Source organism: Plecotus auritus (assembly GCF_963455305.1).
Source record: "Plecotus auritus genome assembly, chromosome: 3".
Taxonomy (NCBI): domain Eukaryota; kingdom Metazoa; phylum Chordata; class Mammalia; order Chiroptera; family Vespertilionidae; genus Plecotus; species Plecotus auritus.
The window spans coordinates 8,796,270-8,815,242 of record NC_137772.1 but is presented as its reverse complement, the minus strand read 5'-3'; the positions used below and the strand labels follow the sequence as shown (position 1 = coordinate 8,815,242).

At 48.8% G+C, this 18,973-nt stretch overlaps 1 protein-coding gene across 4 annotated transcripts in view; it reads right to left on the bottom strand.

The window, feature by feature from the left end:
- Nucleotides 1–18,973, bottom strand: part of STOX2 (storkhead box 2) — a 114,630-nt gene that overhangs the window by 8,682 nt on the left and 86,975 nt on the right. For all 4 annotated transcript variants that reach the window (XM_080658941.1, XM_080658943.1, XM_080658944.1 and 1 more), the window contains 2 exons: nt 14,710–14,862; nt 3,951–6,219 (listed from right to left, as the gene is read on the bottom strand). In XM_080658941.1, the coding sequence (XP_080515067.1) occupies nt 3,951–6,219; nt 14,710–14,862 (2,422 nt within the window). The remainder of the gene's footprint in view (nt 1–3,950; nt 6,220–14,709; nt 14,863–18,973) is intronic.

Genomic DNA, 18,973 nt, shown 5'->3' with positions numbered 1-18,973 from the left:
TCTGTTCTGTATCTAGCATGTCATGCATAAAGTAGCTACGGTGTGGGTTGGTGAGGGAATCCATGGGGGTCCTTTTCTATGAGAAAATACATTTAAAGTTCCCAAAACCCCACTTTTAAACCAGCTTTTAAGGCATGGGCTTAACGTGTACCTGCTACAGGCCAGGCACTGTGCCAGGCGCGGCAAACACACCTCACCGCGATGGGCTGCCTACCGCCTTGGTAGCTGTCTGTGCTCCAAGGTGCCTCTCTGCACGGTCAGCCTGTTCATCATGGTAAAACATGCCCACCTCCCGTTTCCCCAAAGCAGACATTTCATTGTTGCTGTCCTAGCGAGGACAGTGTGTGGCATTCCTATCGAGGGCTCAGGATACGATGATGAAGAAGTTCATGAAGATGGAGCGTTATCAGTAAAAATATCCCTCCAATTTAAACGTGTTTTTTTTTTTTTTTTTTTTGAATAAGAGAATTAATGGAGTGCCTTGAGGTCTCCGTGTCTTATAGGCAGAAGACCTGTTCCAGCCGCTCTGTCGTCCACCCTCCTGGAACACGTGTTTGGTGCAGCCCCCAGCACACGGCACACGGTACATGAGACAGACACATCCCTGGCAGCCTCTGATTTTCATATTATGTTTATCCACCAGTTTGGGGCTCAGATTTGGAACAGCAGACTTTTCATGTCAAAAAATTTCCTTTTCAATATTAGATCTATGACATAGCTTAAGTTTCTATGTTTTTTTTTCCTTTTCAACCCCCTTTAAGTTTCTAAGAAAATGGACTGAGGAATTCTGGGAATGTGGCTGAACTTGATTGAAAGCTGAATATGGCAATCACCATTTTTGTGGGGTGTTTTTTACTTGTTTTTCTTTTTAGTTGAATCTTAGTTGCTCAGTGAATCAATTACTGAAAGACCCAAATAAATGGCCCACTTAAGATTTCTGTATCTCACAACACTGGGGAGGTGTCAGTATGATAATGCTATTTGGCTAAAATACTCCTCACGCTAGTGAGTAAAACTCCCTATAACTCAAATATTCTCGTTTGTAGACTATCCTCATGCATACATTAGAAAGGCAGCTCAGTGGATTTACTGAGGTGTACAGAAAATACAGTTTAAAAATGGGTATAGAAAACCAGTTTGTCATCTAGCCTGTAACCAATGCGTATTAAATATGAAAGGGATACAAGAAGAAACCGCTATGTGCTAACTGCATGAAACTTATGGGTGAGCCACAAATTCTTACAGAGAAAATTCTACCAAGTAACAGTGGACAGACACAGAGCTAATTTGTGAAGGTTGTCTCCTGTGAACGACCTTTACCTTCTATCATGACAAAGCACTTAGAGAAATGCAAATAAACTTATTTCAAGACATAATCCCCTTCATAAATTCTTGAGTTAGAACCATTATGCTACCCTCAACGTCTCCTTTAGTATCTCTGGAGGTCTAACGCTTTCCCTCAGTGGAGGTCCAGGGATCAAGAGGCAACATGAAGGGTAGGAAACTGCTGTGTGAAAAGCATCAGGTGGGTAGAGTCTTAATAAGAAAGAGTAGAGCATAAGGTACAGGCAAGTAAAGCACACCTTCCATAAGTGATGGTCTTGAACTTCTACCATCCATTACAGACCTTCAATTATGCCTATATGGTACCCACTGCTAGAAATTCAAGAGGAGAAAAAGGAGTAGAAAGAAATAGAAAGAAAAGGATGTACAAAATAACTGGTAAATAAGATTTGATTTGGAAAATAGTGAGCAAAGGTTATGACTTAGAAAAGTCACTTAACAGGCCAGTCGTTTTCAGACTGAGTGCCAAGCTCCCAGAGGTCCCTTAGGGCTCTTCAAGGGACGGCAGCAGAGACCTGGGACCCCTACTCTCTCACCACTTCAACCAGAGTGCCAGCCCTGTGGTCTGTTTAGATACTGGACTTCCACACAGGTTACCTTGGAAAGAAGGTTACCTGACAATAATGGTGATGATGATGATGATAATAATAATCAAGAACTAATCCTTTAAGAAAAAACAAAGGCTTAATCTGTGACAAACAGATTAACGATTCCCAATTCTAATTTTGGGATGCTCTGTCCCCAAATTACCCAGAGATACAGTGAAATGATCACAATAGGACTAATTATAATTCTTAATAATGAAAATAACCATATCTGGATACTTGCTAAATTGATAAATATTATAAAACCTTGGGAGTCACAGTTGGTGAGAAATGTCCATCTCTCATCGTATTTCTGCACCTCAGAGTCACCAATCTGGAGTAGAATTTAGCAGGAGAATGAGGCCCCCCGTTTCTCTTTGAGGAGAAGGAAGAGTTGAGCAGAAATAAAGGGAAGGTGCGTAGACTCTCTTTTGCTTTCTGAACCCCTGAACCACCTCAATGCACTGGATGTGACCACTGAGCGTTACATACTCTCAACTGCCCGGCCTTCGCCGAGTCACCAGCACCTACTAAAAACAAGGACTGCGACTGGAGGACCCTGGCTGGTGGTGTCAGTTCTACAGGAGGAGGAAGAACAGCGCTGGCACGTGCTTTGATCTAAGAGAGCGGAGTCCCCCAGTCTTTCTGCGGGAGGAACAAGGTCCATTTCTCTGTGGGCACGTGAGTGGTGAGAGGAAGCTGCATGAGGAAGGGGGAGAGGGCCACCAGGAAGCTGGTTAACATGGCAACAAGCTTCCACACCCACTGGGAAGGTTTTGAGATCTGCTTTTACAGTTGGCCCTTGAACAACACAGTGGTTAGGGGTGTTGACCCTCCCCCACCTGCACAAAAATATGTGCGTAACTTTTGACTCCCCCAAAACTTAACTACTGTAAGCATTACTGATAACAGTCAGTTAACTCTTATTGGTATGTTATATGTATTACGTACTGTATTCTTACAATAAAGTCAGCTACAGCCCTGACCGTTTTGGCTCAGTCAGATAGAGCGTCGGCCTGCGGACTGAAGGGTCTCAGGTTCGATTCCGGTCAAGGGCATGTATCTTGGTTGCGGGCACATCCCTAGTAGGAGGTGTACAGGAGGCAGCTGACCTATGTTTCTCTTTCATCGATGTTTCTAACTCTCTATCCCTCTCCCTTCCTCTCTGTAAAAAATCAATAAAATATATTTTAAAAAATCAACTACAGAAAAGAAAATGTCATCAAGGAAGTCATAAGGAAGAGAAAGTACATTTACAGTATTTATTGAAAAAAAAAAATCTACCCTTGTCCAGCCAGTGTTGCTCAATGGTTGAGCATCAACCCATGAATCAGGAGGTCACAGTTTGATTCCAGGTCAGGGCACATGGCTGGGTTGCGGGCTCGATCCCCAGTAGGGGTATGTGCAGGAGGCAGCCAATCAATGATTCTCTTTCATCATTGATGTTTCTGTCTCTCTTGCCCTCTCCCTTTCTCTCTGAAATCAATAAAATATATATATATATATATTTTTTAAAAAAAAGCTGCCCCTAATTGACCCGTGCAGTCCAAACCCAGGTTGTTCAAGAGTCAACTGTATATTCTCACCAGAGGGCCTCTTGTCCTTGAGTCAATTAATTGATTCCGAACCCCCACTAACTACTCATTCGGCTCCATTTCTGAAGCACTTGAAAAACTAAACAAAACAAAACACCCTTTCTTTACCAGCATGGGGGCAACGTAAACATTGAAGAAAAAATACTGGGAAATGTTGGTCTTAGATTGGACTGAGGCAAGTGTGAAGGGGGCAGCCAACCCACCAGTCCAGATTGGCGCTCTCTACAGCTGCAGAAACATTTGTTTCAAGTCCTGCAAAAGAAGCCAGAGACAGGCGGTTAACAACACAGCGCACCCAACCTGCACCCTCGTCCACGGGCCGAGCCCCTGAAACCTGACGCTTTTTTCCAGGTGTTTGCACCCGGCCCCAGGCCCGGGGGGGGGGGAGGGGGGGGCGTGTATGTGTGTGCAGAGCGCCTCTCCCTACCGTGGGGAGTTGAATCCACTGTCCACAGTGATGCTGCTGCTGTCCATGCTGTCCAGGCGTGCCGAGTGAGTGGTTCTCTGGGGGCCGCTGCTGTCCGTGTCTTTGGGGGCGAGGAGGGTGAGGTTCTTCTCAAATTTCCTCTGCAAGTCTCGCTCCTTCTCCCTTTCAAGGAGCCACTGCATGGTGCCCACATCGTCTCGGTTTTTCTCCTCCTCTGTGGTTTTGTTTGCCCCCTCCTCAGAGTCGTCGTCATCAGAGACATTGTAATAGTCAAAAGAGGCTTCCTGGTTGGCCCCGGGCTCCTGCTGGCGCTGGAGGGCCGGCAGGACCTGTGCGGCCGCCGTGCCCAGGGACGGCTCCAGCTTCTCGCATCGGCCCGGCAGTGTGTCTGCGGGTGTCTTCGGGTGCGCCTTGAGGAGGGACAGGCTGGGTTTGTGGTAGCTGTTGACAGACAGGGTGCTGTGCAGAGGTTTGAACAGTGTGTCTTTGCTGAATATCTCTTTCCTCTTGTCCAGGCTGCTGGGCTCGGCGCTGTGATGCTGCACGAGGCGTCCATTGGCCATCCCTTCCGCCGCTGCGCCCGGAGCAGCCGGGCCCCCGCCTGGCCCCGCGGGCGACTCCTCCTTGTGTCCCCCAGGCTCCCTGGAGGAAAGCGGGGTCTGCCTATCGGACAGCGGCAGCTTTTTCACCCCTTCTGCCAGGGTCAGAGGGTCATGGTCCTCTTTGTTCTTTCCCAGAGGCGACGGCGCCGTGAGCACCGTCTCGCTGGAGGTGTTGCACTGGAAATAGTCGTCCGCTGCTGTTTTCGTTGGACAAGAATTGAGGTCACCGAAGGACGGCAAACTCTCGGGGGGCTTGCCTGGCTCCAGGAGGCTGCAAGCGCTGGACGGCTCCTTGCCGCCGCCGACTATTTCTGGAATACACACTTCTTTATAGCTCGGGGACAAAAGGTGAGCCCTTTGATGACCGGCCGTCTGGGCAGGCCTTAGAGTGCTGTCGTCAATGTAGGACGACTGGATGGGGGTTTGGTCATCCTGGCTGCAGCCTTCGGCCAGGTCATCAGGCGTCCCCAGCGAGGACGCACCCAGGGGACCCTTGGAATTGTCCATGGACCTGGACCTCTCCTTGGCTTTGCTGGACCTCTCGTTCCTGGACCGTCGGTCCTGGGTATGGCTGTGGCTTCGGTGCACTTTTGAGTGGGAGCTCCCCCTGGAAGGTTCCGGAAAAGGCATCTCAGTCCTCCTTTTGGCCAGCTCCCCCGACACGTCCCACTCTGGCGTCATGGGGAAGTGGGGCTCGAGCACGCTGGTGTTGCTGTGCATGATGAAGTTCTCGCCTTTGTGCTCGATGATGAAGCAGCCCTCCCTGGGGACCCTGGTCAGGGGGTCGCAGAAGTCGTACTCCCGCTCCCCGGGGACGTCCAGATGAGAGCCGTCGGACGGGTCTCCTTTAGACACGCGTGTCTTGCTGTGTGAGCGCGACTTGCCATGTGACTTCCGATGGGTCCTACTCTTTTTACTTCTGCCGCTGTGATGGGCAGAGGACCCCGCTTTACTCCGATGCGCCTTCTCCTCCTCGAGCTTCTTCATCAGCGCCGTGTGCCTCATGACGTTCTCCACGGTGAGGTCGGGGTTGATGCGCCGAATGATCTCCATTTCCACTTCCCGTGGGATGGTCGTGGGCGTGTCCTCATCTCGCAGGGGCCACTCCTCGGGAGGAAACTGGGCGGAGAAATTGGCCAGCTGCTTGGTCTTGTCTTTTTTAAAACTCAGCCGGAAGAGCTTGAGCCCAAACTTTTTGGACTGCTTTTCCCCGTCTTTAGGCTTGGAGAGCGTTTCTGCCTTGTACGAGAAGTTGACAGTACTTTTGCTCTTCTCAGTCGGGGGCACCTGGCAGAGGGAAGGGGGGCAGTAGGGGTCTTTGCAGTCCTTGGCAGGCTTCCGCTGCAGGGTGGACGCGTGCATGCTGTGCATGTCCTCCCGGCAGCAGTGGCAAGAGTCGCAGTGGTTTCGGGGCAATGTCCTTTCCCGGACGCAGCCTGAGGCAGAGGGCGTGATGGTTCCGGGCTGGGGAGAGGTGCACTGAGACCGGTCGGGTATCCTCTCATCCAAGTGGTACCACTTGCTGTTAGTTCTTATGAGGGAAGGAGTGATGAAGTACGTCTGTGGGGTCACGATGAAGTAGCCGTCGGGGGTCGGGTAGATCTTCCTCTCCCGCACTAGCGTGTTCAGCGTGTGCCGCAGGATCTCTTGGCTGGGGGTGGGAACACCTGAGAGCGAGAGAACACACTCGTGAGAAGGGAGAGGAAACATGTTGTTGATTCCTGATTTTTTAAATTATTTATTTACTAGAGGCCCGGTGCACGAAATTCAATAAAAGCCCGACCTGCACCCTCTCCAATCCGGGACCCCTCAGGGGATGTCTGACTGCCGGTTTAGGCCCAATCCCGCACTGGCAGTCGGACATCCCTCTCGCAATCCAGGACCACTGGCTCCTAACCACTCACCTGCCTGCCTGCCTAATGCCCCTAACTGCTCCCCTGCCGGCCTGGTCGCCCCCAACATGCATATGGCTGGGGTCCCTCAGCCTGGCCTGTGCCCTCTTGCATTCCAGGAGCCCTCGGGGGATGTGCTTGGGGGAGCAAGCCTAAGCCAGCAGTCAGACATCCTTAGCTCTGCTACGGAGGCGGGAGAGGCTCCTGCCACCGCTGCTGTGCTTGCCAGCCATGAGCCCAGCTCAGGGCTTCTGGCTGAGCGGCACTCCCCTTGTGGGAGTGTGCTGACCACCAGGGGGCAGTTCCTGCATTAAGCGTCTGCCCCCTGGTGATCAGTGTGCGTCATAGCGATTGGTTGTTCCACCATTTGGTCGATTGGCATAGTAGCCTTTTATTATATAGGATTTTAAAAATCGTTATTGTTGAAAGTATTACCTATGTTCCCTCTCTTCCCCCATTGACCTTGTCTAGCCCGACCCCACCCCATACCCCAGGCCTTCACCACCCTATTGTCTGTGTCCATGGGTTATGCACACATGCATACAAGTTCTTTGGTTGATCTCTTCCCACTCACCCACCCACCCACCCTCCCCACCTTCCCTCTGAGATTCCACAGTCTGTTCCATGCTTCTATGTCTCTGGATCTAATTTGTTCATTAGATTCCACATATGAGTGAGATCATATGATACTTATCTTTCTCTGACTGGCTTATTTCGCTTAGCATAATCCTCTCCAGGCCCATCCATGCTGTTGCAAATGTGATTCCTGATTTTTTTAGTCTGCTGTGCCCCCCTATGATTCATAGAGTCAAGCCCCAAACCCCAACATGATGGTGTTAGGAGGTGGGGCCTTAGGGTTAGTGAGGTCATGAGGATGGAGCCCTCAGGATGTGACATTAGGAGAAGAAGAGACCAGAGCCCTCTCTCTGAAGAGGTTCCTCACTAGACAGCAGATGTGTGGGTACCCTGAACTTGGACTTCCCAGCCTCCAGAACTGTGAGAAACAAATGTCTGTTGTCAAAGCCACCGAGTCTATGGTCTTTTGTTACAGCAGCCCAAACGGACTAAGACAAAATCCTATGAATTTGGCCACGCTTCAATGGATTATCATATAGCAGGTAAACAGCTTTCAAAGGTGTTCACTAAGTTTAGTAGGGATCCTGGTTTTCTCTGATGACTCTCATGAGTATTACCACCGATAGAATGGGAAAATACAAATGAGCTGGGGCGGGGGGCGTTAGATGAGGTTAGGTTGCTACTGTGGTTCAAAGCTTTACTGAACTGAATCGTTAAAGGCAGAATATTTTTAAATGAGGGGAGACATAAAAAATGTTTTACATGATATGATATAAATGAACAAAAGATTTTTTTCAATAAAAGCAACTAGGGGACAGGGTTGAAATAGTCATCTTGGTATTGAAAAGCAAAGCTAAAATAGAGGCTCCCATATATATTTGGAGGTATTCTATACTTTTTTTCAAGATTAAGTTTACTTAATAAACTGAATTTTATAAATTATATAAAAGGGCAAATGGACCTGACCATTGTTAATTATGTAGTACTCTCCAATTTCCCAATCATCACCTTCAATCTGGGACGGGATGATAGCCCGGGGGGAATTCAGGTCAGAGCCTTCTTCTTGGCATAGGTCAGCAGGACGGAGGTGGGTTTCCTACTTTGTAACCAGAGAGCCCTAAGAAGTATACTCGTGAAAGCTTAGACCTTCTACGTCTGTCTGGTCCCTGGTCCCACGCTGCCACATTGGTTAGAATAGAGATTTCAGAAGGAAAATAAAGACACTCCTTTGTACAATAACTGATACTGTTTTCAAAGGGTTTTGTGTGCGTTTTTATGTCCAGTCTACCTTAAGAGGCAGAATGAGGAGGATACGTACTTAAGAAAGTACACCTTCTCCAGGCTGCAGCGCATTTGCTTTATTTCTTGGCTGTTCTCCACTGCGCACTGCCAGGCACACTGAGGGTGATGATATTTCCAAGACTGACCTGAATGCTAAGCTGTCATGCGTCACTTGACTACAGGGATACATTCTGAGAAATGTATTCTCAAGCAGTTTCGCCGTCGTATGAACATCTCCGAGTGCACGTACACAAACCTAGGTGGTACAGCCTACTACACACCTAGGCTGCATGGAGTATGTAGCCTATTGCTCCTACACTACAAGCCTGTGTAACATGTTACTGCACTGAATACTGCAGACAGCTGTAATGTAATGATAGCATTTGTCTATCTAAACACAGAGAAGGCACAGGAAAATGTGGTATAAAAGATTTTTAAAAATGGGGAGGGGGCTAGGAGACTGGGTGGAAGGTGGGAGGGAGTTGGGAGAATGGGTGAAAAAGGTGAAGGGATGGAGAAGTACGAATTGGTAGTTACAGAATAGTCATGGGGATGTAAATCACAGCACAGGGAACACAGTCAATAACACTGAAATAGAACTGTGTGTGGGGTCAGGTGGGTACTAAATTGATTGGGGAGATCACGTAGTCAGTTATAAAATGTCCAGTCACTGAGTTATACACCTGAAACTAATATAATATTGTATGTCAACTGTAACTGAGAAATAAAGTTATTTTTAAAAATATGTATTTTATTGATTTTTTACAGAGAGGAAGGGAGAGGGATAGAGTCAGAAACATCGATGAGAGAGAAACATCGATCAGCTGCCTCCTGCACACCTCCCACTGGGGATGTGCCCGCAACCAAGTTACATGCCCTTGACCGGAATCGAACCTGGGACCTTTCAGTCCGCAGGCCGACGCTCTATCCACTGAGCCAAACCGGTTAGGGCAAAAGTTATTTTTTATAAAATGGTGCACCTGCACAGGACACTTACCGTGAATGGAGCTTGTAGGATTGGACGTTGCTCGGGATGAGTCAGTGGTGAGTGAATGTGAAGGCCTAGGACATGACTGGGCACCACTGTAGACTCTACAGCAGTGTCCCACGAGCCCTCCCCCTGCTTCCTTCCAACAGGGTCAGAAATACAACACCGGTGCTGTTGATGTGCTCCATGCGCAGGGGGGTGGGCTGGACTGATTGGAGACATCGAGGAGAAGCTGGCTGGGTAGGGCCTAGGTCACCATAGTGACAAGCAGGAGGAAATGAAAGGTGGCCTGAGGATCAGTCAGAACAGAAACCAGGGACGGTCATGGCCAGATGGCTTGGCTAGTGCATGCTGGGGCAGTGGTCAGATTAAGAAACTCTGTGTGTTCATAAAAAAAGAGGGTGTTTAATATGGAGAGGGCGCAGAACTGAGGACTCAACATTTGGACTTTGGGAATTCGGTTTTGGTTCCATTGACCCCATCTGGCACAAAAGGCTCGCTCCGGCATTGAATTGATGGAGGAAAGACAACTCACCTATGCTTTATATCATTACAACATGGAAATATTTCCCAAGTCTAGGGACAGGCTGGCCCCACACAACCACAGAGAACTTTTATAAAGTGGCCGTGGCACTTCATACCTGTGAGGGTAGCTCCGGGGGTCCCATGTCCCTGTACAGGACCTCAGGACCTTGAAAAAGGATGTACAGTAACGTTCTCTGAGGACCATCTGACTAGGTGTGGAGGGCTGTAGTCCTCTGAATACATAGGGCTCAGGGACCGGCTCCTCTTGCTGAAACAGGTCAGTGGCTGACAGACTGGGATGTAAGCTATGCCCTCAGAATTGAGGTGCTGCGAGCGAGAGGAAATCGGTTGCCAAGCCCCACAGATACTGATCCCATCAGAGAAAAAATTCCTCCTGAACCACATGTCCTTCCATTTCTTACAGGAAATTCAGCTCCGTTGTAATCTTACGGGACCACCATCCTCTATACGGTCTGTCGTTGACCACATATCATATGAGGTGCATGACGGTAATCTGGAAGCAGGTCAGGTTGAATCATAGTGCCGATATTCAACCGTGTCTGACCCACCGGTTGGGCTCCAGGGCCAGGCTGCTGGGTAGAAATCCATCGCCGTTCATTGATGCAACTGGTTGAATTATGCCCCCCAACCCTCTGCCATTCAGATGCTGCAGTCCTAACTCCCAGGACCTCAGAATGCGACCTTACCTGCAGATGGGGGTTTTTCTAGAGATAATCAAGTTAAAACAAGGTCACTAGGTGGGCCCTCAGCCAACATGACAGGTATCATCTTTAGAGGAGAAGTCTGGACATAGAGACATGCATAGAGAAGACAATGACAGGAGACCCCCAGAAGAAGACAGCTGTCTACAGGCCAAGGACACAGTCCTGGAGCAGATCTGTCCCTCAGCCTTCGGAGGGAACCAGCCAACTTTACCAACACCTGGGTGTCGGACTTCTAACCTCCAGAACTGTCAGACAATACATTTCTGCTGTTTAAGCCACCTGTACCATGTTGTAGCTGCTCTACAAAACCAATACAATTGGTATCTTCTTAGGCAACTTAAACTGTCTGAGCCTCTATTTATTACCATCCAAATGTGGATCGTAATAGCACCTATGCTCACAGAGTTGTGAGTTTATATGAGTTTCATGTATGTACAACAGTGCCCGACATATAGTGAGTTCTCGATACATATTAGCTATGAGTAGTCTCAACTTTGGGTCAAGTCCCATGGAAACTAGATTACCTTCAAAGAACACCGTACAGCAACCTAGAACAGCTGGGTAAGCTGAGAAGGGTAGGCTCCCCCGATCCTTCCACACTGTAAAGGTGGGATACGAAAGCATTAGGTGACGGCCTGGAGTTCTCAAGGGGAGAGAGGCCATGAACGTGATGTAGCACACACACCTGTTTCGTTACCGCCTTCAGAAGGCATGATGTCATCCTTAGTGACCAGGTGGGAAAGGGGACAGTGCCTGCGAAGAAGGTATTATTTCATGGAATTGTTTCATTGTTGGCCCACATGCTTACTTTCAATCTAGGCTCTACTCCTGAGAAACGCACACTGGTTTTCATGCAAATGATTCCAAGGCCGGGATAATCACAATGTTTCCCCTACATTTCATGAGAGTTTCTGCACAAAATAAAAACAAATTCCAGTTGAATTAGTGATAGAACCCAAACCTTATCTAGGCAATTCTTGAGCACGAGCATAAAACAAAAATTGCCTGTACACGAGAAAGCAACTTAAAAGGAGCTGCCACGCCCCACTAACAGCCAGAACAACTTCACGCAGGATTCAGCTCCTGAGATGAGACCCCACTTACACTGCAGTCTCATGCATGACACCCCAGGAGCTGTGCAGCACAGTCATCCAGACGACAAACCCACATGTAAAACAGAGTATCTCACATGGCAGCACGCATGCAGTAATATTAAAACAGAAAGAAGTTGCTCGCTCGCTCACTCGCGCGCGCTCTCTCTCTCTCTTTCTCTCATCAATGAAAATAGAAAGTACAAATAAGTTTTTCAAAAAAATGGTAAGGTTCATTTTTAAGACTTCACAATTGAGTTTACTATGCTGTTATATTAAAGGAAAAGGCCTAGTTCATAAAAATGACTATTACTACAAAACAAAAATTTAACTGTATTCTAGAATTTGCTGATTGTAGGCCTTCCAAGCGATGATCTCAGAACCCTTACAACACTATACAGAATTGTGAGTACACTGTAATCATTCCTTACCAAGCGTTTCCATAGAGATGTTACATCTAAAGTGTTTATGTTTTGTATCTGGAAGTATATCGGTCAAAGAATGTTTAATTAAAAAAAACCAACACAACCCTAGAAACATCCTCTGTTCAGTCATTTTCCAGGCTTCTACCTGTGCATTTTCACAAGCCTTCCCTGAAAGCCACTGATATTGATGGTGATGATTTTATTTGTAAGTCCCCCAAGTATAATGACTGACATTTTGAATTGCCTATATCCCTGGGCAAAACTAAACACCTGTCACCTGAAAGAGTTATGTTTGTGATGGATACTGGGGACATCTACTCATCCCATCACTTTTCTTTTCTACCTCCAAAGTTCATCAGGAATTCAGGTTTTGAGAGCTTCAACAACAAAGACCAGCTTTCCACTCAACCCAACCCCTCTCTCACCTTCCTACTGAAAGGAAACGGATTTGCCTGGAAGTTAACAAGGAGAGACAATCAGACAGTGAAGGACATTCAGAGATCGGAAAACGTTATAAAACGTAAGACAATTCATAGGTTCCAAGGGCGGGTTCCTGTTAAGAGTTTTTAAACAATACACATCATTTTCACACACGTTAACTGAGAAGCTGAAAGAGGAGAACACATCACCAGGAAAAGTGGGGAGACTTAGTCTGGTCAACCCCTACTTAGTTTGGAAGCAGTCTTTCTGCCCTCCCCCACAGCGATTTCCCACGCCTGGACTTTGAGTCTGGCCAATGACACGTGACTGGGTGTGATGTCACCAAAGGGCTGACGAGCCCTTGTGCAACTGGCTGAGCTTTCTTGTGCATCTGCCACCCCAATAGACGGACTAGGACTCTGCTTGAGAGGGTGGGGCGCAGGGGAGGAGGAGCCACCTGGCTGGGACCCGTCTGAATCATCTGACTCCTGGAGCTAAACAAATGTTTATTGCTGGATGCCACTGATGGTCTGTGGTTGTTTGTTACCCAGCTTTCTTGCAGCAAACACTAACTGATACAACCAACCGCTTATATAGGGTGTCCCCCCAAAAATCTACACACACTTTAACAGCTGACAATTCACTCAATTGTCACTCCTTTTCAGGTGTAATTGATTTGAAATAATGGGTGAAGGCAGACTAAGTTTTGAACAAAGAAAATTTATCCTAAAGTGCCTCTAGACTTATTTTACGGAGACACATAAAAGGCAAAGTTTATGGTACAAAACCAGCAGTCGACGAACTGAGGGCACACAAATACCGAACGAAATGATTCTTGATGCTTGCGTTTCCCTTGCTTCGAGTTATCAGCAGTGCCTGGACCAGACGGTCATCAGTTTGAAAAGAGGCGCTGACAAGAACATTATTCATTTCTGTAGATTCTCTTAAGTTTTGGAAATGAACTGCATGTCAATAAACACTGACTTTATGAGCATTCAAAGTGCGTATACGCTTCTTGGGGACACCCTGTATTTACTAAGGTCTCTTGTCAGCTGAATGAAAAATATGCGAAGCGTCTGTGCTTAACGTAAGTAAGCTCTATTTCCATCGAGGTAGAGGCTGCATCCAAATCAAGCCGACAAACTGATGGCCCAGTAATGTGTTTTACTTGGCTTGCGTGCCGTCGGCATACCCAGGGTAAAATCTACACGCACACGATTGCCAATACTTAGGGTGACGTAGAGATGCCACATAAAACTGAATTTCCAGATTCTCTTGAAGAAGTAGGAGATCTGGCAACTCTGGCAGGGCCTTACATTCTGGAGGAGAGGGGATAACATACTGGGGCCGAGAAGTGGGCTGCCTCCTGGAGATGGGGCCCGCGGTCTTTAGCTCCTCCCCATTCCCCAGACCTTCCAGCACTGGGGGCAGCCAAGGCCATCCACACAGCTGCTGAGCTACTGTCTTCTTATTATAACAGTTAAGAGAAAACATTTTTTCTTTCATAATGAGATCTTAACTAATTTACCAAATACCATATTCTTAAAACTCACCAGGCCATGACGTAAACAAGCCAGATACATTTATCTTGACCTCTCTCTCTCTCTCTCTCTCTCTCTCTCTCTCTCTCTAGTTTAATCCCTTAGGACAGTGGTCAGCAAACTCATTAGTCAACAGAGCCAAATATCAACAGTACAACGATTGACATTTCTTTTGAAAGCCAAAACCCGACTTCTGCGCATGGGCCACGAAGTTTCAATCGCACTGTACGTGCGCGCCCGCACGTGGTATTTTGTGGAAGAGCCACACTCAAAGGGCCAAAGAGCCGCATGTGGCTCGCGAGCCGCCGTTTGCCAGCCCCTGCCTTAGGACTAAAATTTTCAGTTGTTTCTGACTCACTCCCAGGACTCATGATGTTCATGTATTTAAAGACAGTTGTGTTGCAAAGGTTGAATGGAATCTCGGGAGTTTTTGCCAGAATTCCTCACGGATCCCCATTTAATTTCTTTTGCTCAGTGCCAATTAAAAAAGTATTAGAGCTGAAGAAGGAAAATTATTTTTGAAGTAACACAGGTGCCTTAATGTTTAATTAGAAAACTAAGAGAAGTTTCTGGTCACTTTCGGCAACGATGTTTTCCTGCGAGATTCAAACACGAGAGGACGCGTCCCTGCGCGGTCCGGGCGCAGCCAGAGCCCGCGTCCGCGTGGCGGGCGCTCCCTGCCTCGCCCATTACCTGGGAAACACGTGGTCAGGTGCTCCATCAGGGCTTCTTGGGTGACGGGTTTTCGCGCCGAGTTCATTGCCGAGATGGCCAAGCAAAGGATCTCCCCGAGTGGAATAAACTGAGATTGACTGATGGGAGACATACTGATGGGTGACACATCACCTGCAGAAAAGACAATGTTCATGTGAGCAGATCATTCAGAGAGCCAGCCATCTGTCACACGCGCACCTCACACACACGCCCCTCCCATGGCCACACCTGCCCGCGTTGTGAGCACGGCCAACGTCAAACCCTGGTGCTGTTCACACAAGCGCAGGCCGTCCACTCGGGTGGAAAGACTTGCCCAGAAGAGCGGGAGGTCCAGGGGCCTCGACACACAAAACCTGCCTTTAAACCCGGCACTGAAAGGCTCGAGGCTTTGAGCAACGATCCCCGCTCTTATTGACTTGGAGCCGACGTATTTACTAACTGGCACCTACATCGGGACGATGCATTTGTGGGAACGAGGATTCATTCCTTCAAATGGTGCGTGCCTTTCCGGTCAGGCATGCTGGGGGCTTGGGAACGTGAAGAAGGCCTCTCCCCGCGAACACCTCTGCCCTCAAGGAGTTTCCATTCAAGTGGAGGAGTCAGATACATAGACCAAAGCTCAGGGTGCACCAGAGGAAGCTGAACCCCAACTCTGGAGCAGGGAGGGGAGACGGGGGTGAGGCTGAGAAGCAGGAAATGGGAGGTTTTATGGAGGACCTGTAGCCTGAATCCAGGGCTGAAGCAAGAGTGTGTCTGGCTGGGAGGCGGGTGCGGAAGGGGGTGGGAGAATCCACCAGCAGGTGTTTCTGGGGAGTAGAGAAGGCCTACAGGGGTGCAGGCACAGGCGGAGGAAAGAGCTGAGTGCCCAAGGCCTGCATCCTAGGGGGGATGGTGAGCCAGAGAGGGAATGTAAGGAGTGACATCAGACGTGAATCAGAAAGATGACTGTTGGCTGGTAATGCATGGGCGGGGGGGGGGGGGGGGGGGGGGGGCGGGGAGGCGGGCGGGGGCAGGAGAGGGCAGATTACATCCAGGAAGGGCTGTGGCCTCTGCACACATTTGCTTTGCATCTAAGAGTGGCGGCGGTGGGGAGGCCGACCCCGGCAGCCAGGGGCTACCCGGCCGGGCTCTGGAGGAGGTGACAATAGGCAGTGCATGCCTTCACTCCCGCATCTCTTCTCTGCGGCACAGGGTAGTCACTTCCGAGTTCCGCTCCGAGAATTCCCAGCCCCCAACAGAGGGAGAGGCTGGGAGGGCAGGAAAGTCTGCTCCGACACCCAGGGGCCTCCTATGTCAGACTGTGGGATCCCGTAAGGCTTCACTTGAACAAGGCCCTACAGAAAGCGGGTGAAAGCCATCGGCAGAGTGGAATGTCTGCGCGCTCAGTTTCTTTCCCACGTGTGCTTACATAACCTCTCCTCTCTGTTCCCTAAGCATGCATCCCCTCTCACTAAGCTACATGGCCAGCCAGAACCCAGACCCGGGTCAGCCAGTGGCATTCAGCAACATCTTCCCGGAAGGTGTCGGGGCACACTGTGGGGAGGCAGCCCCCTCACTGTCAGGCACTCAGAGCTGTGCCCAGCACAACCCCGAGTTTGATGGAGTCCAGAGGCCCTTTGGGAAACAACTCGAACCCTGCTTTGATGGACCAAGTGGGAAATGATGTGATGGATGACACCAGGCAACAGGGCCTGGGCATGACAACCACGAGGTGAGGGGCCCCAGACACAGCAGCAGGATCCCGGTGTCAAAGGCCTGAACGCCTCCTCGCCCTGCCGCGCCCCCCCGCGCCAGCTCACATCAATGCTCCCCTCTCTCTTGCATCCCTGGAAACCCCAATCAGCTCTGCTGAGCTGCCATTCTCTGCCAGATGGGTATGAGGAGAGGGTAAGACATTTCCCCCAAAACCGGAGAGAGTGAGGAGAACTCAAATCCAAAACAGGGTCAGGCCAGCAGAGGTCAACACCAGCAGAAGCCAGGAACCCACCAACTCTGGGGCCCCTGAGATGTAAGTGTCCCCAAGAGAAGGCCTCGGAGGGAGTCTTGCAGATGTTGGCTGCGGTAGCAGTGGGTGGAACATGGAGCTTCAGGCTGTGCTGTGGGTGTGAGTTACACCCACTGGCTGGTGAGGCTCCGTTCACGCTGGGGATCAGAAATGACAGAATCATGTGGATGGACCACCTCAGTGGGGAAGTGTGCTACTCCCTAGATGAGTAGATTTAAATATTTAAGAACTTGTTTTTACCATTAAATTTAAGCAAAATCTTACTCTACAGCAGGGGTGGGGGACATCTGGCCCATGGGCCGTTTAAGGCCCGCAAAAGCACTAGGGGTGAGTTAATTAAATGTTTGACCAAATACAGCGGGCTGGTTTTTAATTTGAGAATTCTGTATGGCTCGTGAATGATGTGTTCAATGTCCAATGGCCCTTGGCAGAAAAAAAGGCTCCCCACCCCCGCTCTAAAGCCTACTGTGTGAAAGATGAACTAGTGGCGGCGGCTGGTGGCGGGAGATGGACAGGTGGGAGGGAGTTGGGAGCTACACCTGTTCAACTCTCCCCTCCCCTCGGGGGCCTGCAGCTCAGCCACAGCCACTTAGAGATCCCGTCTGGGCTTCCCTCTCTCCCTCCGCCTTCTCCAGGAGAGGACCAGGCACCGAGGCCAGGTTCCTTGATGAGTTGCTAGGATGGCCAGGTGGACCCAACGTCGCCTGGAATGACTTTGTGAATTAGAGGAAAGAGGTCAGGCCGGCAGGCGAAGGGGAAGATCAGAGCCCGCCCCAGGACCTTTGACCTGTGTACCATTTGGAAGGTAACGCCTTCATAATTAAGGACATCTCGGAAGATCACAGATACAAAGTTACTAAATATGGTTTTTAAAATGCACGTCTATTTTCTGATTTTGTGTAAGTTACAGGGAACTTGATCTCTCTGTAGAAAAGAAGTAACTTCTAGCAAACTTAACTAGTTTAGGTCACATTTGCCCTTATGCTTTTAGCTGAAATTATTTGTTTAGTTTAAATGCCATCTTCTAGGCAAATTTCTTTGCACTCATTGCAGCCAAATAAATATAAGAGGCAGCATGCTCTAAGTGTCTGGATTGCATTTCCTTTGAAAAAACTCAGCCCCACTTTAATAAAGAATATGTGCACTGACGTTTAACTTGGACAAAATGGAATTTGGGGGCTCTAACTGACTATCTCCACGTCATCTCATCTGCGTACTGCACTGAGATAAATGAATATGCACTCCCTCCCCACCAGCAATCCTGAGTCCCTTCACTGCTCCACGCTGCCTCATCCCTCGCCCATCCTAACGGCTGGTGACCAGCTTTCCCTCCTTCCCCGACGCTCTCTTCTTCACAGAACAACCAGGCCTTCTTAGAAAAGCATAAAGCACACGCCACTGCCCTGCATGAATTCCTACAGTGCCTGCCAACTGCACCTAGAAGATCGGAGCTCCTCGCCAGGCCTACGGTGGCCCGCAGGGTCTGAGCCTGCCAGCCCACCCCTGGGGCCACCCCACCGCCCCCCACCTGGGGTCCGAGAATTGCTTGGCGGTGTGGCAAAACCACACACACTGGAACTGGAACCAGACTGTTACCCAGCTGCTGTCTTCACTCTGAGCGTATGAGAGAGAGAGAGAGAGAGAGAGAGAGAGAGGGAGAGAGAGTGTGTGTCCTGGTGTACTGTCTGTCTCTCCCACGAGAACGTAAGCTCCTGGACAGCAGGAAACATGAGCCACGTTCCCACCACATTCCCAGAGCCTAGAATAATGCAGAGCTTACACCAGACACCCCATAAATGCTTGTTGAGCGAATGAATATCAATTTATAACATTATAATCCAAGGACTTTCTCAGGGTATTTTAAGGATTGTGATTTTCTTAACATATTTTGCTCAATAATTGAAAAACAAACAAAATTTAGCAGGTCAAATACACCTAATTTATACGTAATTTCTATGACTCCCCCTATTAATAATACCTCCCCCCAAACAGAGCAGTTACCATAGAAACATAATAACCCCCCAAACAGAGCAGCTACCATAGAAACATAACTATATACTAAGTGATGCATTTAGATCTGTATTAAAGAAATCATAGGAATCTCTTAAACAACATAACACATTATTCCAGTTTACCATGGGTCTTATATCAGACCTGCTTCATGAGTCAACTAGTCATTGTTAAAATATACTACTAGAACATTCTTCCAACTGCACCACACTTATGCTCCAAGAAAAC